General features: G+C 36.9%; 1 protein-coding gene across 1 annotated transcript in view; it reads left to right on the top strand.

Moving 5' to 3' along the window:
* Window positions 1–26,154, top strand: part of Map3k7cl (MAP3K7 C-terminal like) — a 37,589-nt gene extending 11,435 nt beyond the window's left edge. The window contains exons 3-5 of the mRNA XM_076868454.2: window positions 3,604–3,665; window positions 14,884–14,999; window positions 25,479–26,154. Coding sequence (XP_076724569.1) covers window positions 3,604–3,665; window positions 14,884–14,999; window positions 25,479–25,659 — 359 coding nt within the window. The 3' untranslated portion in view covers window positions 25,660–26,154. The remainder of the gene's footprint in view (window positions 1–3,603; window positions 3,666–14,883; window positions 15,000–25,478) is intronic.
* The last annotated feature ends 319 nt before the right edge of the window (window positions 26,155–26,473 follow it).

Genomic DNA, 26,473 nt, shown 5'->3' with positions numbered 1-26,473 from the left:
TTTCATCCTCTAAAAAATTCCTTAGGATACATTTTGCTTGGTCCATTAAACCTACATTGTCGTTTTGAATGAGGTGCTTTCCAATTGCTTCCTTAATGCATTGAAAAATATGAGGTAATTTACCATTTAAGCATGGAGTCTAAGTCCCTGCTTTGCACATAACAGACACTCTATAACCTTCGGGTAAGATAAATTTTAATAAAAAATATACTTGCACTATGATTTGTCCTATTATAAACACATCTAGCAAATGTTCTTTCTTTCTTTCTTGTTGTTTTTAAGCTAAATATCCCAGGGGGGTCTCTCAGTATAGCTACTGTACAGACTTCTGGAATTGTCAAAACAAACTTAACTGCTCTCAGGAACTCTGATCCAGTATCACTGTCAAAATGTTTTACAATGATTCGGCCAAATGTTTGTGGAACAGCTGTGCTACTCATCTAACTGAGTCATTTTCCTTCTTTCCTTTTGGCCCATTCCTGTGATTCATCATTCCACTTTTAGAATATTTGCCTATTTTTAAAACCAGTCAAAGAAGACAGCCACGGTTTAAAAGTAAACACCCCACACATCAACTTGGGGCAGCTCTGTGAGCTGCTTCTCGAGCCCTCAAATTCCTGGCAGGCAGGGATGCCAGCTAAACCAGATGGCATGGAGCAGTGAAATGCAGGGTTGGCTTGCAGGCTTGGTAGTCTCCTTACAACTGTCTTTGGTTTTCTTATTTCCGCTGCCATTTCCTGCTTGGGTTAATCCAACTTGATCCATTCTTTAACACAAGGTTTTTATTTTGCTTGTCTCCAAAAACATCTATTATATGTTTATTTTCATGTCAGTCAATTAGACTTTCATTTCAACTTAAGAAGTCCAGTCTTAAGCCTTCATTTATCTGGAAAATTATCATTACAGTCACATATAATATACCTTGACATAGTATGACTATAAATGATGGCATAGATTCAATATTGAACTACATTAATCCTGGGTCACAGTAGTTATTTTCTATCTATGTTACTACATTAGAAAAAATGAATAATTTTTCCTCCCTTTTTAATAATTAAGCAGGAAGGAGCATGACATTGCAGAAGGTGAGGTGGATTAAGTCTCAGGAAGCATCTGAGTTCCGTTCCTGAATATCTCCTAGAATTCTAGAATTCTCTGTCTGCATTTGTACTTTACAGAAGTGGTTTCTCCTTCCAACAAGTGCCTGCTTGTCTGTGATTATTAGGGTTGGGATGCCAAAATATAATATGTCCTCAATTATCTGTGCCAAATTGTTCTGGCCTTGGACCCAGTGAGCTAAAATAATCATGGTATCTAGGTTTTTGAAATTGTACTGAAGTAAATTAAATGCGCTAAGACCAAAATCAGTTTTACAGAGTATAAATTTCATAATGCAGGCTCTTTCTATAATGGGTCAGCAGTGGCAAGTGGATATTTCTGCCTTTTGTGCAGTTCTTTGCAAGTGATGGAGTGAATTGAAAAGGCCACAGCAATTGGCTAGAATTTGTCACTCCTAGTCTTGGTAGGAAGATAGCATTCAAAGAGTCTGTGGATTGAGTCTTCTGTGAAACTAAGTAGCATCAATGAACCTGTGGACATATACTGACTGGCCCAGGTATGGGTACAAAATGGATTCAAGTGAGGTGGTGCATTGCTTGGTTCGAAGCCATTTCTAAGCAGGAGTATTATTATCCTCTTTACTAAGAAAGAACAAATGCTATTAAGTGACAAGACACTTGAGGTATCTGGAAGAAGTTAATACTGCCTTTGTTTAAATGATCTTTCTGGTAAGTCTCTTCCAGGTCTCCAAAGAGACATATTCCCTTAGAAACTAGGAGTACTTCATGTATTGCATTTTATTTGGGCTGTGCTATCAGTGAGTTGGGAGGGAATAAAATTGGCCTGCTAGACTTGTGAGCTCTTTGTCTGTAGATTCAACTGAGAATGAAAAATGTTTTGTTGTTTTCTTTTTTTTTTTTAAAAAAACTGTCTGTATTGATCTTGTACATAGTCCCCCCACCATTATTCCCCAAACAATACAGTCTAAAAGCTATACATTATTCACATAGCAATTAATTGTAGAATTAGAAGTAACTTAGAGATAATCTAAAGTATATGGAAGGATGTGCTGAAGTTATACATAAATACTACTCCATTCTATACAGGACTTGAATGTCCTCAGATTTGGTATGAGGGGGGTTCTGGAATGAATCCCTGTTGACATAAATGTACTTGTTTCTTCATTGAATATAGCTTGTATCATTTCCTCTAGTTCAAAAAGAACACAATCAATTTTTATTAATAAGTTTGGTTATGTTAGTGAGAATATAAAGAACTATTATCTTTCCTTGATTTATCATAATTTAAAATGGCTTTTTAAAAAAATTGTTCTTTTAGTTTGTATTTTGTGGTATTCTCAACAGTCATGTACTGGGGTAGGTACTGGAGAAGGATGGACGATGGCCCCTGAGAGCCAGAGTCGACCTGGAGAGATGGAGGTGCTGTTTACCAAGGGGCTCTTCTCTAGTACCAGGGGTGGGGTCAGTAGGCTGTTCTTGAAGACATTAGTGGGTAACTTGGGTTGTTGGTTTTTGGGTTTTTTTTGGCAGTACTGGGGATTGAACCCAGGGCCTTGTGCGTGTGAGGCAGGTACTCTAACCATCTGAGCTATATCTTCAGTCCCCAGTGACTTGGATATTTGAAGCCATATTTCTGTCAGGTTTTCTCAGATGCTTCTGAGATTACAATTTTTTTTAATATTTATTTTTTAGTTGTAGTTGGACATAATATCTTTATTTATTTATTTTTATGTGGTGTTGGTGATTGAACCCAATGCCTTGCCAGAGCTAGGCGAGCACTCTACCACCGAGCCACAACCCCAGTCCTGAAACTGCATTTTTAGATCTAGCTAGTCTATTGCCAGTCTGTCCATGTGAGTGCTTCTGGAGAAGGAGGATGGGGCAGCTGAGGACAGTTGCCACAGCTGTCTGGGCTCCAGCTGCCCTGAAACAAGTCTGTGGATTCTGCCTCAGGTGGGGAGGGCAGCCTGGTGTGTGGGTGGCTTGCTGCCCTACCTGCTGTAACCCAGAGCGAGTTCCTGGTGAGCTGCCTGTTGGTGCTGGTTTGTAGTAAGAACAGAGGGCACAACCATCAATGTTTGTGATGCTTCAGTGCAACTAATGCTTCTGTTTTTCAGTGGAGTGTTCTGCCCCATTGAGGTTGTTCTGGCCACCTCATTAACACCTTGTTAAGCACTTTCCTGCATATCATATGTTTTGGTATTGGCTAATGTGGGAATTTTGAAAGACAAGTAGCCCTTATTAATTGTAGAGTTACCAGACAGGATATTGGAGGATCCTGTGTGTGTGTGTGTGTGTGTATTTTTTTTTTAATTTAGTCAGTCCAATTAATCTCCCCAAGCTTCTATGTGTACATAAAATGAGCAAAATTTCTCTTACATTCTGTCACCACTGAAGTGATGAAAATAACTGAAGCAGTAGATAGTGACAGCTTAACTGTTGCACTACAAGGCTGGTCCCAGCAGGGTGACGCTTAAGAGATAAAGGCTCTCTAGTGAAGAATCATTTTATTTTCATGTTTTAGATGATACACCTCCTGAAGACCCTATTCCTTTGGTCTTTCCAGAATTAGACCAGCAGCTGCAGGTAAGTATTTCTGCTTTCCTTCTTAGTTTTGCAAATGATAGTGAGCAGGGGAATGGCCTAATTGCAAAAGACTGACTTGAACACAGAATGGGAGCTTCCAAGTCCTCAATATTTGCATTGCTGGAGTTCTGAAATCAGGTTGAAGTCCTCAGGGAGTACCCTGGCTAGGTACCCAGACATCAAATGCTTATAATATAATCAAACTCCTATTTTCAGGAGTTCTGGAATCTGGAAAAGAGATTGGTTCCTGCCCCTCTTTGCTATGAGATTTCTCTGGGCCATTGGGATTTTGGCCCTGTTTGAGGCTAATATTTAACAATAAACTCTGCAAAGAAAATTTGTCATGGTTTCCAGGACTTTGAAATAATCTTTCTTGCTCTACTGCCTGCCCCTACCCCGTTCTCTGAAAACTTTTAGTGGAATATAATCATTGTGAATTAAACCTTCTGAAAACCTTGGTTTGATCCACAAGAAAAATAATTTGTAGCCAGGTACAATGGCACACGCCTCTAGTATTCCCAGCTACTTGAGAGGCTGAGGCAGGAGGATCACAAGTTCAAAGCCAGCCACAGCAACTTAGTGAGGCCTCAAAAATACATACATATATACATATAAATAGGATTGGGGATGTAGGACCCCTGGGTTAAATCCCCAGTACCAAAAAAAAAAAAAAAAAAATTGTGTGTATGTATGATTTCCGGATGATCTTTTAAAAGATTTCTCATTTGAATACACCAGAGTTTTTTTTTTTTTTTCTTTTAGGAGATATTCATGACATTTTAAAATTTCTTTGGATGCTATATGGTGATTTTTGGCAAAGATGATTTTAGAAAGAGGTTCTGCCTAAAATACCTGGGTGCCAAGCTTGGGTCAGTCCTTCACTTGAGTACTTAAATTTGAGTACTTAACTTGGATATTTGAGGCCATATTTCTGTCAGGTTTTCTCAGATGCTTCTGAGTTTGCAATTTTTTTTTTTAATATTTATTTTTTAGTTGTAGTTGGACATAATATCTTTATTTATTTTTATGTGGTGTTGGTGATCGAGCATTTAGGCAAAACTAATAAAGATCTTAAATTCTTCACACAGATGTTTTGCTTGTCCACCACCTTTTCCTCCTACTTATGGATTCTAAAAGCCTCTAGGGAGGGATTTAGTTTCCAACAGACCCTGACATGCTGTACTATAGGATGAGTATCCCTTATCCAAAATGCTTGGGAACAGAAGTATTTTGGATTTAAAAAAAATTTTGAAACATTTGCATATATATACATATGCATATTTGCATATGTGTGTGTATGTATATATAAGTGTGTGTATACATATATATGTATATATACACATATATGTATACGTATGTATATGATGAGATACTTGTGGATGAAACCCGTTTCTAAACATGAAATTCATTGAGGTTTCATATACATACACCTCATGCAGACAGACTGAAGATAGTTTTGTACAGTGTTTTTAGTGCACCTGTGTTTTGACTGTGACCTATCACAAAGATGAAGTGTGGAATTTTTCACTGGTGACATTATATCTGCACTCAAGAAGTTTGGGGTTTTGGAGCATTGGGATTTTCAGGTTAGGGATGCTCAAACTATATCTTATACTCAGTAGGTTTTTTCAATTGTGAATGTGCCTGGTGTCCTAAAGTCATTTGAGCTTGGGACTTCTGATCCAGGATAGACTTTGGTGGAGATAGAAAGAGCCAAGAATGGGTCCATATTCCACCCAACACAGTGTTCCTTTCTGTTTGCTTCAGTTCTTATCACCTTGCCAGGTGCACAGGGTTATTAAAAGCCTTGGAAGCAACTAGGTCATGTTGGAGGAGATGGTGTCTCAACTTCTGGAGTGCTATCTAAAAACCAACCCAGAGCAACTCAGCCTCTGGGAAGAGCCCACATTGTCATTTCTCTAGCAGTTCTGGGTATGGCAGCAATCTACTACCGGCCCATTGGTTCAACAGAGTACTCTCATGGGGGAATAAATGATGATTGCAGAGGAGGTGGGAGGGTTATAGTGATTACCACACAGCTGTCAAAACACAGCTTCCTAATCCCTAAAATCTCCTCTCTTATCTCCCTCTTCCTTGGTCCCCCATGCTTCTTTGACCCAGCTCTCCTGGTTCCTGGCATCTGATTTCCCTTCCTCCCTCCACCAATATGTCCTCTTCTTTTCAGCATAGAGAACTCCTCAGCCTCCCTGTGCTCACACTGCATGCCATACTGCTTGCTTAGTCTGTAAGCTGCTGCTGGTGCAGTTGGGATTGTAAAATAATAACACTTTTCCCCCACTTACTACTTTTCCCTTTTATATTGTTATCGCAAAGCTATTTTATCATCATGGAAATTAGATGAAAATAAAAGTAAACATATTTTGAAAATAAAAAATGAAAGCATATTCAAGATCTTGTTCCTACATCAAATTATGGAATGTGAATTTTACTTTTTTTGTATTGGAAGAAACATTTTTTCCCCCATTGGGAACTTTAATGATTTCCCTTGGTCTGTGGAACAGTCTCCACAGGATTCTCAGTATACCCCTGATAATTATCCAGATAAAATTTCTGTTAAAGCATCACTAAGTTCATTCGAATTTTATAGCTTTAATTCTATCTGACATGTATTAGAAATTAAATCTATTTAATTATTTTACTCCAATGAGATGATTTCATCTTCATTGGTCTTTAATGAGGCAGGGAATTGACAGAATGCTTTCTAGCTCAGAGGTCTTCGTATTTTTTTCCCCTTTAAATATGGAATCAGTTTTCCTTTTCCTTAGCAGACAGAACCTTCTCAGTCTTCCAACGAAACACATTTAAATAAGTGTATGTTTATTGGGTGAAGGATGTGATTGGATTTATTACAAACATTTGCTGAGTTATTAGTATACTTGGTTAAGTTTGTCTTTGTCTAGAGCTGCTGCCTGTAACCTTTACTCTACACTCTGGGGCATGAGTTAAAAAAAAAAAAAAAAAAAAAAAAAAAGCAAGACAGCAAGGACTGAGACAGAAAAACTAACAACTAACAGAAAAATGACACCTAAAAGCAGATTCTTCCTTCTGTGTTAAGCACATGCATTTAAGCCATCCTGCAGCAGGAAGCCTGTTTTGAAAGCAATGAAAATGCTTTGTGTACAAAGGAAATAACCCATTACAAGAAGAAGGCCACCTTTATGGGCTTTCACTGCACAATTATGGTTCTTGGAATTTTTTACTACCACAATCCATTATGGAAGAATAATAGTTGGTTTGCAAAGGCATATAAAATTCCTTGTGGGTGTCACTATTTGAGAATGGACTGTCCCTCAATCGCCTCTGTTGAAGCCTTAAAAACTTGCCTATTAAAAAATGGATGTTGTCAGGAGATTATTGCATGCCCTACATTCTGCAACCTCTCAAACTTAAATTCCCCCAGTATATGATTGCCTGCTCAGTAAAAAGGGTGTTTCCCTAAAAATAATACTTTGTAATTTTTGTATTTTTTTTGATTTAAATTTTTTTTATTATTTATATATGAGAGCAGAATGCATTACAATTCTTATTACACACAGAGAGCATAATTTTTCATATCTCTGGTTTTATACACAGTATATTCATACCAATTCATATCTTCATACATGTACTTTGGATAATAATGATCATCACATTCCACCATCATTAATAACCCATGCCCCCTCCCTTCCCCTCCAACCCTCTGACCTATCTAGAGTTTGTTTATTCCTCCCATGCTCCCCCTCCCTACCCCACTATGAATCAGCCTCCTTTTATCAAAGAAAACATTCTGCATTTGTTTTTTCTTTTGGGAGGGGATTACAATCTTACTTGATCCTTGCAATAATTGCATAAACTACTATGTGTCCACTTACAGATGAGAATCTTGAGGCCAAATTTTGGTCTAAAATAAATTTCCTAGTCCCCACTTTTCCTTAATACTTTTTGTGGGATGAATGGGCTGCTCGAATTACTTTGATAGGTGGAGGTTTTCTTGTATTTGGTTGCCATGGTAGTTCTGGAACAGTCTTACAAAATTTGTTCTGACTTTCTGATATCCAGTGCACATTCCTTGGTAATTTATAAAGCGTAGCTATAAAATATCCATTTGGTAATTTATAAAGCATAGCTATAAAATATCCATTTATCACCAATTTGACCCCCAAGATTTTTCTGTTGCTTTGCCAAGAATGTGGACATGTTTGAGCATGTAATTCATGGTACTTCTATTTTCACAAAGCCAAAAAAAGCCCTGTGCAAGAATAGCAGTGACAAACATTTCTCTTGATGTCTCTATTAATGCAAAATGTTGGGCAAGAGATCTCAGGGTAAGGTAGGTGTTAAAGCGAGCATCTCTTTATAATATTCACTTGTGGGCCTTAGGCCTCTGCCCAAGGGCAGGTGGAAGGTTAATCTTTGTGCAGATTCCTTTCTTGGGACTAGATTTCTAAATTTCCTATACCTATGCAGGACAGTATTTTGGTAGAGCTTTAGATCATACAGTTAGTAGAAATAAGGCTCAATTCTATGTATCCTTTAGGGGTAAATGAAAAATTCTTACTTTTCTTCAAATTTCAGTTTTCTTCTATTTGGAAAAGAAGTAATGACTGACCTCTCTCTGCACTGAAAGATGGTAGAATCCTTAAACAGTTCCAGGTTTTGGGTCAAAAGTAAGACTGTTTCACACCTTGGTAATATTATGATGTTTGGAAACTCTTGCTTAGATCAAAAGTATGCTATCATGACCCAAAGCTATGCTATAATGTAGTATTAATTATATTGAAATGAGGAATATAGTTTTATAATCAGGCAAAAGATATGACATCAAGTAAGTTACAATAAACATTCTAAAAAACATGGTTATTAGCATAGATTGATGTGGGTTTGATCTCAGCTCCACAGTAGATTTGTGATTTGGGGCATGCTATTTATTCTTGCCAACCCTAACTTTTCCTAACTGCAAAGTGGAGATAACAGTATCTTTCTCACATTGTTGTGGGAATTAAATATGGTAATGAGTAGATCTAGCACAGTCTGGCAAAATAAGTGCTCAATTTAGATGAATTTCCTTTCCTGGTGAAATTTTTGATTGAGTGGAATATTCAAAACAAGTAATTTATCTTTACCTGTGCAAAGTGAAATAAAACAAGCTTCCCTTTGGATTTTCAAGTCAGGCACAGAGTTTTTTGATGCTCTCTTCTTGTCACCAAGGAAAGGTACTTGGAAAACAATGTTATTTTTTTTTTCTTACTAAATTGAGCAATAGCTTCAAACGCTCTATAGTCCTCCCATCTGATCGGAGATGACAGTGACAGGTGTCTCTGTGGTACACACTGAACTTGCCTTTTCTCAGACAGAGTCTGATAAGTCCAGAAACTGATGTCACCTCCACAAATAAACAATTTCATAGCTTCAGTTGAGAACCATAATATCTTGTTATCCAAGCAGCCTCTCCAGAAACTTCTTTTAGGTCTTGCATCAACACATTGCTGAATATCGGGAAATGGAAACGGTAGAAAATGAAGAATTCTCAACATGAAATGCAATTCTAAAAGGCTCATATAAGCACTGACAATAGCAAACATTTCCTCTCTCATGCACATGTTGAAAAGTATCTCATGATTAGGCTGCTATGACCACACAGAAAACACATATAGATACTTTGGAGCATTACTGTAGTAACTTCAATTTATTTTTGGGAAGCCTAGTTAGTGGTTATTAGATATTAGGATATAACTTATTGGAAAAATCATGAAGACATTCTTGAGTTATTGCCCTCTTTTACATTGCTTACATCAACCAAAAGGATTTAAATATACTTTATTCTAATGTAATAAAATGCATAAGTTATAAGTGGTAGTGCTTACTTGGATTATAATGTAGATACTATGGAAACATCAGTTCTTAAAATACTTAAAATTCTAAGATAATAGAATTTTTATGATGGGAATTAGCCTGGACTGTTTTTCCTCTTAGTTTTAACAAACTATGCTTGTTAATTTTGAGACATTTCGATGCAACAAAATTCTTGAAATTTTTTGTAGTTGTAGGTGGACAGAATGTCTTTATTTTATTTTATCTTATTCTGTGCTAAAGCTCAACCCCAGTGCTAGGTAAGCACTCTTCCACTCATCTACAGCCCCAGCCCAAAGATACAAAAAGTTTAAAACAGACACCCCCATTCACCCCAGAAATAGGTAACCCTGAGAATCAAGAAATAAACACAGAGTCTGCTCAGCCACTGTAGAATGCTTAGCTTCCTAAATATATCTTCCGTGTGGGAAGCTGGGATAGGAAAATTAAATTCTTGCATGTTTAAAGTGGATGGGCCAGTAGTATTTGCAGAGGCCAAGTAGAAAACGGAAACGCTTAAGCCGGCTTTGCCCCTTGCAGAGGGATGCTTGGCCGGGCCCTCTCCCGTGGGGCCCTTTCCAAAGGCCGGAATCCACCCAGGAGGAGCTTGCTGTGAACTGATGGCCGAGATGCCAGGTGTGGCTCAAGGCGGCATTCTTGGAATAGGACCCTGCGGTTTCTCTCTTACTTCATCTTGTTAAATCGGTCCGGGTGATTGGGCTGGGTACCAGAGATAGTAGCAGTTCCCACAAACTGCCATGAAATTTAAACCCTTCTGGAGCTCCAGCGTCCTCCCACGCTGCCATGGGGAGAGGCGGAGATGGAAGAAAGAGTGTGAACGGGCAGTGCCACCCCCCAGGCCTGGCCTCATCCAAGCCCCAATCAGTGTCTTGAATATGTATGTTTTGGATTCCTCTTGTTCGGTAGGCAGCATTTCATTTTTTTAAACCAGAGTTTGGAATAAATGTATCCAAAGTGTGGGAAATATTTTTTTTTAAAGTAGCATAGTAATGGAGAATATTCATTCACAAGGCAAATTTCTCCTCCTGCTGTGAAAAGAAATGATCACATCAATAGTTTCTTTATTGCTTGTCCGTAGTCGGCATGGGATTTTAACTACGATAATATAAGAAAAATAGTCCAAGTCAAGCAATGAGAGTGGAAAAAGTATTACTTTTATTAAAATTAAAGTTAATGAATGTTTGTCACCTGGTCACTGTGGGCATTTTTTTTTTTTTTTTGTACTGGGGATTGAACTCAGGCCTTGTGCGTGCAAGGCAAGCACCCTACCAACTGAGCTATATCCCCAACCCTCATTCTTTAGTTTTTAACTTAACACAAACCTATGCACAGCTGATCAGCTCACAACGGCCAGTTGCTTTAGATGCGACGTTGCTTATACCAACTGGTAGCTCCATTTTTTAAACTGGAGACACAATTCTCATGCTTTTGGGCATCTATTTTCTCAGGCAGAAACTTTATTTCAATGAACACTGTTGGTCATACATTGTTGCTTACCCTGAACCATTATAAAAAGGTAAGAGAGAATCACTGTCGTCTTGGACCTAAGGAAACTGCCCGCACGCACACCTTATGTCATAAGGCAATGAGAATATGCTGTTACACTGAATAACGCTTCCATTATTCTGTTTCTACTTTTTATATTATGTATAAAACCTAAATATCTCAATTTTTTTTCATCAGAACTCCTGTTGGGGTGAGAACATCATGTTTTTGTTTTGTTTATAATACTGGGATTGAATCCAGGGGAATTTTACCACTGAGCCACTGGCATTTTGTCCAGCCCTTTTTATTTTTTATTTTGAGACCGGAGCTCACTCAATTGCCCAGGCTGGTCTTGAACTTGCACTCTTCCTGTCTCAGCGTCCCCCTACCCTCAGTTGCTGGGATTACGTGGGTGGGCCCTCTTGCCCAGCAGCATCCTATATGTTGGAACAAATTCTCTGTTGAGTTTTCTGGGCTAGGGTGAATGTCTAACAATGTTACTCATCGTCTAAGAACATTAGATTCTGCTGGCCAGAGGACATTTTGATTTGCCATCAACATTCCTGATTAGCAGTGAATGGATTGGGATTATAAAGGGGTGAGGAATTTGAAGTTTACTGGAGAGAAATTTGGTAAAGAGAAAAAGTCTGGGTACAAATGCAGTGAGCTTCAAATAGGGAATCCTGGTAGCAATGCTTCAAAGATGAGTCAGGGGCAGCAGAAATACCTGATGAGAATTTTTTTTTGCATTTTTAAAAAAAATTGTGGTACCCCCCATTTACTAAAATTCATCATTTTAGTAATTTTTTTTGGTGATTGTGATTATCATAATTTCTTTTTTTTATTTGTTCTTTTTAGATATACATGATACTAGAGTGTATTTTGACATATTATATATCCATGTAGTATAACTTATTCTAATTAGGATCCCATTCTTGTGGTTGGACAGTTCAGTAATGTTAAATACATTTACACTGTTATGCAACCAATCTCCAGAACTTTATCTTGTAAAATTGAAACTCTATACACAATAACTTTTCATTCCCCTTCCCTGCAGTCTCTGGAAACTAGTAAATTTTACAATATTATGGTGGGTTTTGCAATATAATTTCTTTCCTTGCTCAAAAAAAAAAAAAAAAAAAAAAAAAAGGAAATCTACATTGCTCTTGAATGTTTTCCTGAAAATTAGGAAACCCTAAAGTGGTGGAGAGTTATAGTAGGGTCTGGAGGTCTGGGCGAAGACAGCCTGCAGGGGTTAGAGGCTGAAATGATAACTGCCGTCTTTTTGCTCTTGGAAATGCACATTAAATGATAGCTTGCTCTTTTTAATTGCCACTTTATTGTGGTAAATCTTGGAAATATTATTATGTATAGGTTGCATGTTTATTTCTGCTAAGAGTGCATGAGGATACTGAAAATATCCTGAAATACTTACTACTTATTTTCATGTACCCTTAGCGGCATGATTACACTACTTATATATAATAATATCTTCAGATTCCCTACAATAAAAGTGTCAATAAAAAAATGAACAAGCTAAATTTCCCACTTAAATAAAAGCATTGCAAAGTAGCAAGCAAAGGGTGAGGGGGGTAGTTTTCAATTTTCCTTTTTCATTTGTGCAGTGAAGGACATTTCTGCCTTTACATGTCTGCTCTCTTCTATATTTTCTTAAGCATGCAGATTCTTTACACAGAGTTCTTGAATCTTTTGGCTATTACATAGGTTCTTATGCTGCATTTGTGGATTGGATACCTGAGGGAGGCAATTATGTACTAAACTCATTTGAACTGAGTGTGGCCTATGTGGTAGTCATAAGGACAGGATAGGATGTGTAGTTTTATGTCTGCCAGTAAGCAAATCCTTTAACAGGGCACAGATGATTTAACAGCTTGGCTAGTGAGCCCAGGGTACATTGCTTTCATTCCCCTGCCTGTTATACCTGGTAATTTGCCAGTGTAACAGGTGAAAATTGATGAGTGGGTAGCGATTTCTGGGACACAGACTGGAGGAGCCAGGAGTTCTGAATTCCTTTGGCAACAGCTTCATCTCATGGTGTGAATTATATTGTAGTACTACTATGCACTACTTTTCAATTTATTTCTATATAGAAAGGGATAATGGTTCCAACAGGCTGAGTTTATGCTACCGGAATGCACATGGGGCAGTAGGGAAAAATGGTACACAGAAGATTGTTATTATAAACATATATATTTTAACATGTTTTTCAGTTGTACCTTTATTTTGTTTATTTGTTTTTATGTGATGCTGAGGATTGAACCCAGTGACACACATGCAAGGCAACCACTTTACTACTGAGTTACAACCCCAGCCCCGTGTTATTTTATGTGTGTGTGTGTGTGTGTGTGTGTGTGATTTTTGGTGGTGGGGAGGTATTGGGGATTGAACTCAGGGGCATTCATCCACTGAGCCACATCCCCAGTCCTATTTTGTATTTTATTTAGAGACCGAGTCTCACTGAGTTGCTTAGTACCTCCATTGCTGAGGCTGGCTTTGAACTTGAGATCCTCCTGTCTCAGCTTCCCAAGCCGCTGGGATTATAGGCATGTGTCCCATGTATTTTTATGTCTCCGGCAAGACGATTTCACATGAAAGTAAAATTGATCCACATCTTTTTCTCTTTTTAAATTTAATTTGTGATTGACATGTGTTAATTGTTCCTATTAACGGGGTTCAATATGATAATTCAATACGTGCATAGTTATTTAGAATCTTATTTCCTTTAGAACATTTTTACTCAGAGACCTCATGGTAAATAGGGAGGGTCATTTTTTAAAAATCAATCAGATGATAAATTTTATTGAATTTGTATTTCGCCCTTTGAAATATGTGTCCTTGAAGAATGTGAGAGAAGCAAACAGTAAGAAATTTGCTAGTTCTCAACTTACTAATATAAAATCAGAACAGGACCTCATCAGGTACATGGCTTACACATATAGACTATTGTGAATAATGCATTAGACTGAAGAGCCTATTTAACAATGAACTCATATTTTTCAGATTGTATATACTTTTTGTATAAATAATTGTAAAGGGTGATTTCAAAAAACTCTTCAAATGACAAGTAATTAGTATTCTTAAAAAAGTGTTTTTTCGTCACATGCTGATAACATAGACATTAGAATAATAAATTCAGGAAAGTTAGTTCTTTAAAAATAATTTCTAGAAGTAAGAGTTTTACCATGGTATGTTCAGAAAGGGTTGCCATGCTGGCCTCTCTGACATGAATGGGAAAAAAAGGAGAAATGATATGTACGCTCTTGTGTTCATGTTATCAGCAGGGTTTTATTTGAGGTCTGGTCTTTCATGCGGAATTGTTAATGCTTGCAAGTGTTATTTCCAGCTCACCATCATTTCTTCAGGTTGGATGAGTTTCTCAGTGATGAACCATTTTTGTAAGGCTACTCCATTTTGCAGGATGAAATTATGCCTGTGGGCTATCAGAACAGACAGTGAGGGGTAATTGAAACAGACAACTGAAGTATTCCCCCACACAACTGCCCTTTTCTAAAGCTGTTTAAGATTTCTGGAGGAGAGCTGCAAAATCATTAGGAGACATTTTTCCAACAACACATGGCAAGTAATTGAAATGAAATGGCTTTCAGGGCTCTAGCTCAGGCCCGAGATGCCCATGAATGTCATTGGAAGATGCACGTGGTGACTATCAGTCCACCTTTGTATTTTCAGTCAAATAGAACTCACCAGACTTTGTCTAATGTTGATTTACAATGCTGCTTCATGCAAAAAATCTCCCTCTAAAGAACAGGAGCAGAACTAATTGTTGGTAATGTATTCTGATGCAAAGAAATGGACTGATTGTCTCTTCTTGTTGTTTGCAAAGCCTCTGCCACCTTGTCATGACTCCGTGGAATCCATGCAGGTGTTCAAACAGCACTGCCAAATAGCAGAAGAATACCATGAGGTCAAAAAAGAAATCGCCCTGCTTGAGGAAAGAAAGTAAGTACTAACCACGCCCCCCAAATACTCACTCTTCTCCAAGCACCTTCTATTTTGCAAAGGCTGGAGGTGGGTGAGAGGGGAGCAGGTTGTGGGAATGATCTAGATAAATGGTCCTGATATAGCTTGAGTGCTTTATTACTTCATGGGGTAGCAAAAAGAACAAGGGTGCTTTTACTCAAAACTTATTATTTTTTTAATAAAAGATTTTGGTTCAGGAAATTAAATTGACAAATTACTACCTAGAGTCATACTATATTCTTTGTACATGTGCCTGAGGCCCTAGAGTGCTTTGGATTGGAGTGGACTTTAATTAATTTTTAAATGGTGGAGTTTCTACATTAAGTAGAGAAGCCACTGGGATAAATTTTTGGAATAGTGGAATAATGCAGATGTATTAGTTGTCCAGCTATTTTATAGTCTGAATAAATTTTTGTCTTGATGGCTCTTAATACAATTACAGTTCTGCTATAGGGGATTATTCAGTTCTATTAATTAGAGTACTCTAATTTTACTCACCCATAAGTTTTTGTTTCATAATCCCCCTTTTTAACTGCACTCCATTCTGCTTACATCTACCCAAGTGACTCCTCATTTTCTTATTTCAAAGCAACAGCTTTAGACTCTGACTTTCTACTATTGAACAGTTAGTACTTATACATTTATTAGGGATATTTTAGTCACTACTAAGTGGTGAGTGCCATAAAATCATGGAAAGTTAGATGTTGACCATCTTCAAATTCTGGAAGCCTGGGAAATTATGTGACACCCAATGGCTAAGAAAACCATTGTCCAATGCATGAAACAGAACTCAAACGTAGTGTAGTTCTTAACTTTTATTTCTTCTTTTCCATCTTACTGGAGTGACACATGATATATATTTATTACTAGATTTTTAAATGAGAGAAAGTGAAATGCATTTTGTTTACAGAAACTTGAATTCTTAGTGCTCTTTTAAGAATCCCCAGAATAGTGGTTAGACAACATGACTTGGTAGTGGAGAATGGATTTGGGGAGCAGACTTCTGTACTTACTCTAAGACCTCATTTAGCTCTTTCTTACTTCCTTGCTCTTCCATGCTTCAAATCTAATATTCTACCTGGACTTTGGTTATATGGGATTAAAATATGTTATTAAGAAATCAGAACAGGGTACATGTCTGTAATTCCAGCTATTCAGGAACCTGGACAATTTAGTGAGACCCTGCCTCAAAAAAAAAATTTAAAAAGAAGTTAAGGTATAGATCAGTGGTAGAGTACTTGCTTATCATGGGTCCAATCCCCAATACTTACATAAATAAATTAGTAAATAAAATCAGAAATACAACATTTTCTTCATAAATCTGAGGGTTCCTTTTGGTCTATGAGTTTTGATAACTTGCCTGGAATACTCAGGTTGCACATTTATATAGTCTGCTTCTTAAAAACAATTTTATAAAAACATTCAAGATTATTAGTGATGTAACAAATGTTGCATTCAAAGGAAGACTGCCATAATCAGTAGAGAGAGAGAGAGAGTGTGTGTGTGTGTGTGTGTGTGAACTATAGTGGTATGATAGGAAAAAACCCAGATAGTTTTGTCTTTCTTTGTAAATGCTTTAGTTCGAATTTATTGGAGTACTTTGTTACTTAAATTAAACCCATGTATGGCATTTTGGGAGCAACACAAGAATCATCCACTAAATTATATGTTCTGCAAGTTTATATTTTTATATATTTATATTTTTAAAAATAATAGAATAATGACATGAGAGTTAGTCATATATGGTCTTTGAAATATAGCCTTACTGCTTGTGTTGGGAAACAGGATAACTTGTGGGTACCACCACAATATTAAAATAAGAAAAGGCATAGTCAACTTCTAGAAAGAAGGTGGATAGCAGACTAGCAGAAGTACTTTATACAACCTTCCAGAAACATAAAGTCCCATTATTTAGATAATCATATGCCCGTGTATGCTTCTGCAGAACTCATCTTAAATCCTCCCCAAACCTCTTATCTGAATGCTTTCCCTAAACAATGGATGTATCATTAGTTTTCTTTTTCCTCCTCTTCCTCCTTCTCCTCCTCCTTTCTCTTCTTAGTTTTCTTTCTTTGACATAAAGTTTCTCAAATTTCTTTTTCTGCATTCCCAATTCTACCATCTTGGTTGATGCAATAACTGGTATTCCTGCCTATGGTTTCTTGTTGCTAGAAAGTGGCAGCCAGTTTGGGGCCTGGATTTCAAGAGCCACCATAGTCTGCCTACATACAATGTCTATATCCCTCGCTTCAGTGGCATTGGCCTATTCACTTTTCCCAGGTAGGAGGAGGATCCTCCTGCATGTGAGGCCTGTTCACACCATGTTCTTGGCCCCTTTTCCCCTCTGTGGCTGCCCAAATGCTGCCCAGCGTGGCTGAGAGTTCAGCCCATATCCCTGCCTAGCCATCACACAATGATCAGTACTTTTCCGGAGCAAAAGAAGAGTCACTAGAATGATTCTTTGGTACTTTTTATGAATCAGTATTATCGATGGCTGTCTGTTTATTTCCTATCTTTCTGACTGTGTATAATTCCCGCAGACATAGATACCCTTTAGCATCTCTTTGAATCCTGGTCATCTGTCATAGACCTGTGTGTGCATAGGGTCAAATATGAGTAAGGTTGATTTGGAGTAGCCAATTATAGGTTATAGTAAAATCCTTTGTGTGCACATATTTTATTTTTAGTTTGTGTAGTCTATATTTAAAATACAGTCAATATCAGCAATAAAGTGTTGCTAAGATAAATTGTTAAATAGGGAAGTCTGGTTATATTTATAAACATCCTCCAAGAATTATTAGCAGTTGTTGTTTTCAGTTAACACTGTACTGAAGCAGAAATTCATTTTACAGCAACTCTTATCCTCAAGTCTTTGTTTTCAAACAAAGTGAAATGGGCCAGATGGATTTGACCCAAGTAATTAGCTCTTCAGTTTTTTTTCTTTTTTGATGATTGATAAGAATTTCTTCCTCATCATTTCATAAAGTGTGGCTGATTATGTTGCCACCGGTGGTTGGTTAGACCAAAGAAAGATGCTAACTAAAGTAGTTCAAAAGAGATTTTTTTCTTTGTTGGAGTTATTCATACACAGCTTGCAGTTTAAATTTCAGACTGAACTTCTCTCTCATCTCCAGAGGAGGTCTCCCTGGATCAAGTTTGGGAGAATTTGCAGCAGTGGATGAGAAAAGTTGCTATAACTATTATTTTTAATCATGTTATTGCATGGATAAAGAAGTCAAACACTTTTAGTATCATACACTTACTCTAGGATTAATCCAGTTTAAAGAATCATTCCTGGCTTATGAATAGTGAGGCAAGAGAAGCTCATTTCTACTTTTATTAAACTTTTTTTTTCTTTTTACTATAAAAAAACCCACAAAAAATGAGAACTTTATTAAAATTAAAACATTACCAAGAATTCTGATGTCTTTAAAGAACTCCTGCTATCATTTTTAACCTACTTCTTTCTAGGCCTTTTTGCATGTGAATATATATCTCCACATAATCACACATAAAATAGTATGCTTTTTTTAGTACATATTATGAGCATTTTACCCAACACATACAGTTTTTTTGTGTATGTAATGGAAGCTAATGGAAGTGAGATAAAATATTTGATGGCTTTTAGCTTGTCCAAAGGAGAAACCACCTGTCTGATCTATGTATTTGGTGTTTAGAAGATTGACTTAGAATAACAAACAGAGTGACTCTTAGAAAAGTGATTGGCTTCTTTCACTCATACAGTGTTTTCCAGGTTCACCCATGTTGTATCCTGCATCAATATTTCATTTCATTTTACTGTTGAACAATATTTCATTGCATAGATGTACATTTTATTTATCCTTTCATCATTTTCTAGACATTTGGATCGTTTTTATTTTTTGGCTATTATGAATCATGCTATTATAAACATTCATATACAAGAGCATATGTTTTCAATTCCTTCCTGTGCTAGAAGTAGAAATGTTGGGCCATATGATAACTCCACATGTAACCCTTTTGAAAAACTGCCTTGCTGTTTCCAGGGGTTGCTCCATCTTATGTTCTCACCAGCAGGGTATAAGGGTTCCAATTTCACATCTTTGCCAGGACTCATTGGGCCTTTTTGACATAGCCATCTAGTGAATATGAAATGATGTCCCATTGTGGTTTTGATTCACATTTTCCTGACGGCTCTTTGGGTGCTTGTTGGCCATTTCTATGCTTTCCTGGGGGAAATGTCTGCTCAGAGCCTTTGCCCCCTTTTAAGTGTTTAAGTGATCATTTCATTTTTGAGCTTAAAGATGTTATGTAATCTCAGTGAGTTCAGGCAAAACATTAGAAGGTGGTTTTATGTGTGGTTCCCACAATCATTGCGAGATTTATATTCTCATGTCTTTTAAAAATATGTAACATAATAACTGAGGGAGCAAGGCCTCATCTAGGGGAACACGTCCCTATGTATTTCATAAGAGCATAGTCTAAAATTAGCCCTAAAATTGTTTTTAGTAATGGTATTTGATTTTTTTTCCTAAAATTGTCAACAGGAGATTTTAATGTTCAAATAGAACTATTTTATTTCTTTAGGATGTTCCAGAGACAAGAGATTTTTAAGCTGTGTTCTGGGGAAGAGTCTCAGCTATTAGGAAGGGAGAGGGTGTCAGAAAGGGTATGATATTAGGGTCAACCAGAAGAGTTCCAGTTTTATCTGTTTTATTTTGGAGGATTATTTGTTTGGAAAAAAGACTGCACAGTCTGAAAACACTGAGAACCAAACTTTGCTTTTATAGTCCAAACATATTTCTCTTAGATATTTACTCAGCCTCCAGAAATTAGGTTTTCACTGTCATAAAGAAAGAGTAAGTGGAGCTATTTCTCCACAGGCATTTGCAGGATATATAGAAATGTGGGGTCAAGTGTGTCCTCTCTTTCCTTTGCTGTCTGATGTGGGCATCTGCCTTCTGGGTAGCAGTGCAGAGATGCTCCCAGGACTCACTTGGCTAGTCAGAATAGAGACACTGCCTAGTTTGCAAAAGGATCTCCTTAAATACGCGTTGGGTGAATGACTAGAACAACCAACTGTCTTGGTTCTTTGCTTTGCTTAAGGAGGCAGACAATAGCCAAATGGATACTTTTATTTTCAGAATGAGTTTTGTGTGAAACCCCAATTTCCCAGACTTCATCAGGCTGTGAGATTATACTTTCTCTGAATGCCCCAGCCATGATGATTTGGGCCCTTTATGCCACCTATTCTCAGTCTTTTAACTGGAATCTTAATTCTAGTTTAAATTTCTCCACCTAATTGTATACCTGAAACCAACTAACAGGGACAGAATATTTACATCTCCCTAATGATAGTGCCTCCCTTCTCTTACTAAGGAAGGAGGCTCCAATCCACTTTCTGGGGAGCAGAGCAAGGAAACTGTTCGCCTTTCATTTCAGTGCTTTCTCAGGACTGATTCTTTTCAGGGTGATGAATGGCAAGAGATTCCATTTTCTTTAGAGTAGTGGTTCCTAACAGGGCAATTCTGTTCCCCTTCCCTGCCCCCATGACACCGGTAATATCTAGAGTAATTTTTTATTGTAATGAGTTAGAGGGGTATTTGCTATTGGCATCTCGTGAGTAGGAGTCACAGATGCTGCTCAATGTCCAATAAAGCTGCTGCATAGCGCCATCCCTAAAAAAAAAAAAGATCCATGATGTCAATTGTGCCAACACGGACAAGTTCTGCTTTGGAGAGTCTCCCTTCTCCTCCAAGAGTGGAAGACTGTCCTTTGGCTCCCAAAAGATATGAGTGGATTGGTCATGCATTATTCATATGCAGGGCTTCAACACTGGAGTCTACACTGAGCTTTAGGAACCTCAGCTTAATGCAATCTGCATACAATGAAGGTGGACTTTCGATCTTTTTCGACATCTTGAGGCCTCTACTCTTTCTCTTATTTATAAATATTTGTACTTGGACATAACATCTCTCAAGAGCCACCATCAATGCATGTAGTCTAAATCCGCGTTTTAAGATAAAAATTGCCCTGTGAAGAAGGTATTATTTTATTATTACCCCACACTCTCCAGTTCATTGGGATCAATTTGGGGTCAATTGGTCTAACATTTCACTTTTTCTAATAAAAGTCCATAGTTAACTTTGAAAGTGCCAATGCCAAGGAAGTGGTCCTTCCAGAATGCAGAAATATTTGTCCCAGTGATGAAATCATGCTTCAGTCTCCTACAGCCTAAAGAACTTCCTTAATTTTGAAATTCATTTCCATAAAGTTTTAAACTTTTCTTTGTTAACACACTTGTGCTTTTCCTTCCCCCATTTGTCTTGGCTACAAAAACCTTTTCCAGGCATGTGGCTGGTTTAGGATGGGGGTGGAAGATAATCTCTGGTAGACCCCAAGGTTATGGCTTTTATACCATTGAGCTACATCATTTGGAAAGCCAAATTACAGGTTCTTAACTTCAGAAATAAGATTCCTGTAACTCTAACCAAGAACTCAGAGGCCAGACCATATTCTAGCCAATTTTATATATTGATTTGTTCTTCAGATTATCTGTTTATAAGATAGTCTCCATAGCTTGATGTGCCAGGGTTTAATTATGAATCGCTAATGGATGGGCATAAATATGTCTATCGAAATAGGTCCTGGACAGGAGACAACAGATATTTTGAGAGTTTTCATTGGATATCTGTGTAATTGCTTATCAAGTACATGAAACTAATTTAGAAACCTATCAATTGAATCTTTTTGATTCTAGTAAAGTAGAAATTATTATTGACTTTCTTCAATGCAGGAAGATGGAATGAGACAATCTTGATAATTCTTTGTAGTTATAAAATTGGTGATTTTGTGATTTATTGTATCTAGTAGTCAAAACTTTTAACAGATGACTTCAGGAGTTATAAATGAAGTCAGATAAAGACTCAGGAAAATAGTCATGGTTAGACCCAATATTACCAACTGCCAGACCAGGATTTGAAAGCAAAACTCTATTTCTACCTAAATTATTTGTGTGACAATGGTAATTTGAAAGGGGGAAGATAGAACAAAAATAGATTATCTGATTGGCAGAGGATTTATAGCATGTGTGTGTCTCTCTCTACTTATATAGGTTTTACTCATTAATTTATTTAAGATAGTTAAAGACCTTTTCTAATCAATAATTATTGACATTGACTGCTTTAAACCCTGTCAGAAAGATAGGCTTGATTTCTTCCTTTTTCTTATTAGCTCTGTGACTTTTTAAATTAATGGAGCATTTTGGGTTTTGTTTCCTGCCCTTTAAATTAATCTTTCTATGACCTACATTTTTCTTAAACCATTTATTCAGCAAGTGTTTATTGGAAGGCTGTTCTATCCAAACATCATGAAGGTCAAAGGTCAAAGGTCAAAAGTCAGCAAGAGCCAAGCAACTTTGTGTATGCATACATAGATGCCCCAGGGTGTCTTCCACTGGCCCTTGACTGGGTGCTTTTTTTTTTTTTTTTCCAAAGTCTGGTTTTGCTCAGTGGGCATTAGATTTGATGCACAAGGCAGACTACTGGTATAGAAAAAAAATGCTAAAACTTCTATTCCAATTTACTCTTTGGACTGTTTCTGAGATAACTTTATTTTAATAATTTCAAACTTACAAAAAAAGTTTCAGAGACTGAGGAGTGGCAGAATGCTTGCCTGCCATGTGTGAGGCTGTGGGTTTGGTCCTCAGCCTTGAAAAAAAAGTAAAGGAAAAAAACAAAACAAAAATAGGTAACAAAAAAGTAGCAAAAATATATCCTTTATTAGATTTACTAATTATTAAAAATTTCTGAATTTCTCTAGTTCTACATTATTTTCCTCCCTTAACATGATAGAGATTTTCTTTCTCATTCATTAATATCTAATACTATATTTATATTTGTATATACACACATGCATCTAAATATGTGTATATATATGTTTTATGTGTATGTATACATATACATACATGCACACATCATCATGCTCCATTGCCCTAAATACATTAGTATTTATCTTATAATAAGAAGGCCGTCCTAATTTAACCATTGTATAATTATTAAAATCAAGAAAGCTAGCATTTATACAGAACTATTGTATAATTCATGGTCCATATTCAAACTGCACCAATTTTCCATTAACATCCTGCAGAGAGATTTTTTCCAGAATAGCACATTGAATTTAGTTGTCAGTTCTCTTTGGTTTCCTTAAAACATGGGGCAGCTCACAGCATTTTTTCAAGATACAGGCTGGCAATTTTGTAGAATTTCCTTCACTTTGATGTTGTCTGGTGTTCCTCATGACTAAACATAGGTGAATCATTTGTGACAAAAGTGCTGTCTGTAGAATGGATGCTGTGTCCTTCACGTGAAAATGGCATCTGTTTTTTTTTTCATGATATTTATTTATCTCCTCAGTGGGGATATGAACTTTGGTCACTTGGTTAAAGTGGTCTTCTAGGTGCCTCCTCCTTTTTATTTTCTTTTGCAATTAATAAGTGACTTGTGGGGAAACATTTTGAGAATATGGTAATGTCTTGTTCCTTGTCAGACTTTTACCCACGAGTTTTAGCACTCAATCTTAGTCTGTTACATATCTATATTTGGTTATGCTTTATAATATATTAGCACATCTATTATTTATGAACGAATGTACATACATTGAAATAGTCAGGTGTACAGTTTTTCTCTTTTTTGACTAACAGTCTTACATAATAAATGTTTGGAGACCTAAATAAATGAGATGGTCAGATTATTTTCTAGCTATGGATTATTGGAACATTTCCGGTTGAATTTTTGATCAGGAAATCTCCCTAATTCCCAGTGGCCCTGGGCCTATTTTCCATATAAATTTGAATATTATTATTTGTCAGTAATATATCAGTTCCTTTATTCTTGCCTTAGATGATGTAGTATCAGATCAGTGTCTGACAATGCAAGAAGAAGGAAGAGAAGCTTTTAGACGTGTGGTCAACAGTGGTGATGACAATACAAATTTGCACACGTTACACAAGAAGGAAGAAATGTGAGGCAAAGAATTCAGTTAGATTCAGTCTAGGTTAAGAGCTAGTCTAGGATAGGATTACCTGACTCCATATGGGAAGTGGAGCTATATCCTTTAGGGTTCTCATAATAATTAAATCTGGACATAGACTGTGTTAGCATCTCATTAGGTGTGTTTACATCAGTGAATTATTTATAGATATTTACTGAGAATGCAATTTGTTTAAGGTGTTGTCACTACTAAGTTCCCTCCGGTACCCTTAGCCTGCTTCCTCAATTCTTAAGTCAGGCCAGCATCAGAACTATAGACAATGCTCTTTGGTTAATTTGGTACAGTGACCCTTCCTATCCATGGTTCCCTATTAATGGATTCAACTGTGGACCTATGCTATGTAGTTACAGTGTATGTTTTTCTTGCTATTATTCTTTTTCTCTCTCTCTATTTTTCCCTCCTCCCTCCCCTGCCCCTTGTATTGGGGATTGAACCCAAGGGCACTATACTATTTAACTACATTAATTTTTTTTAAATTTTGTGAGCTGGGGCTATAGTTCAATTGGCAGAGTGCTTGCCTTGCATGCACAAGGCCCTGTATTCAACCCCCAGTACCACCAAAATAAATAAATAAAATAAAAATAAATAAAATTTGAGATAGAGTCCCATTAAGTTGCTGAGGCTGACCTTTAACTTGGAATCATCCTGTCTCAACCTCCAGAGTAGCTGAGATTTCAGGCATGCATCACCATTGTCATTATTATACTGTTATGCTATATTATAAGTACAATATAACAATATTTACATAGCATATTTTTGTATTATCATGAGTAATCTAAGGATTATTTAATGTTTACAGGAGGATGCGTGTGTAGATTATATGCAAATAGGACACCATTTTATGTAAGGCACTTGAGAATCAGTAGATTTTGGTGTCCCTGGGTGTTCTGGAACCAGTCCCCCAAGGATACTGATGGATAACTGTATATTTGTAAGGACCAGCAAAAGGCATGAAAGTCATATCTGCAAGAAAGGAATTGGGATTTTTTTAGTTCAAAGAAAGTCAGGGAAATAAAGGAAGATAATGAATGAATTTGGAGGACAAAGATTCAGTAAGAGGCAAACTAGTTCTTCTCCCTACAAGACAACAGACAGAAACTTAATTTATAAAAATTATAAACTGATTTTTTTTCTAAGTTACTTATAATTTTGACAATTTGTTATACTCTTGAAAAGATGAGTGCTTTGGGCAATTGAAGGACCTGTGGGGCCTTTTGTATATGTTTAATATATAGGATAGGTCCAGTAGAGTTGAAAAAATAGGAAATGAAATTTTGAAGCTAGAAAAATAAGTCATTGAAGGCAGATGGGTAAAAATTTAGAAGAGCAGAATGGAACATGCCAACTTCCATTGGACTATTATGGGATCATTTGATTTCTTTGCATTGAATTCCATGCTTCTCACGGTCTTGTACCCTGAATCTTCAGAAAGGAGCTCATTGCCAAGCTGGACCAGGCAGAAAAGGAGAAGGTGGATGCTGCTCAGCTGGTTCGGGAATTTGAGGCTTTGACGGAGGAGAATCGGACACTGAAGTTGGCCCAGTCGCAGTGTGTGGAACAACTGGAAAAACTTAGAATACAGTATCAGAAGAGGCAGGGGTCATCCTAACCTAAAGTTATTAAATGTGAGCATCAGTGGTTACTGACCACTATGTACCCGCGGAAAGATTTTTATTTTAAAGAGGTTGGGAGTAAAATCTATTGCTTCTCTATTATCAACATGGAAAGTATCCAGAATGTGTTTCATGCTTGCCAGCTTCTAGCTTGAAAGAAGGGATATTTTAAGTGAGATCATTAATGAAAAGCTATTACCAGTATATATTTTCAGAGATCAGAATTCTTTCCCAAAGATATATAAATACATATATATATATACAAATATATTTTTTTTCTTATTTAGGAAGATAAGATGCTACTGTATACCAGGATAGAAAGTGATATAACTAGACTATTGACTGACCCTACTCAGAATCATGAGCCATGAAACAAATCAGTAAAATACTCACTGTAGTTCCACATCTGTGCATTTTTAAATTTCATGCTTTTACTGGTTCAAGTCTGCTCACATTTAAACCGACAGACACTTCTCTGCATATATTTATGTTCAACAGAGTCAGATGTAATCCTTCAGTGATTAATTGTCCTAAGAATAAATGGTTACATATCCTGAAAGCTTTCTCATGAAAGTATTAGCAGAAATCAGGTGCTCATTTGCCAGTGCTGACTTGCTACTGTAGTAAAGAAACAGAAAAGGCTGTATTTTCTTTACTCTGCATTAACACCTGGTAAACAGCTCAGCCTCTGCTTGTGTGTGTTTGGGGGGGGGTGGGCTTTAGGGAGGGAATTGGGGAGTGAAAAGATATGCTTCAGACTTTGCTTTGGTGAGTTTCCATGAAAACATCAGTGAAATTATGACTATTACT

This window comes from Callospermophilus lateralis, chromosome 10 (assembly GCF_048772815.1).
Source record: "Callospermophilus lateralis isolate mCalLat2 chromosome 10, mCalLat2.hap1, whole genome shotgun sequence".
Taxonomy (NCBI): Eukaryota; Metazoa; Chordata; class Mammalia; order Rodentia; family Sciuridae; genus Callospermophilus; species Callospermophilus lateralis.
This window is presented reverse-complemented; position numbering and strand designations above follow the sequence as displayed.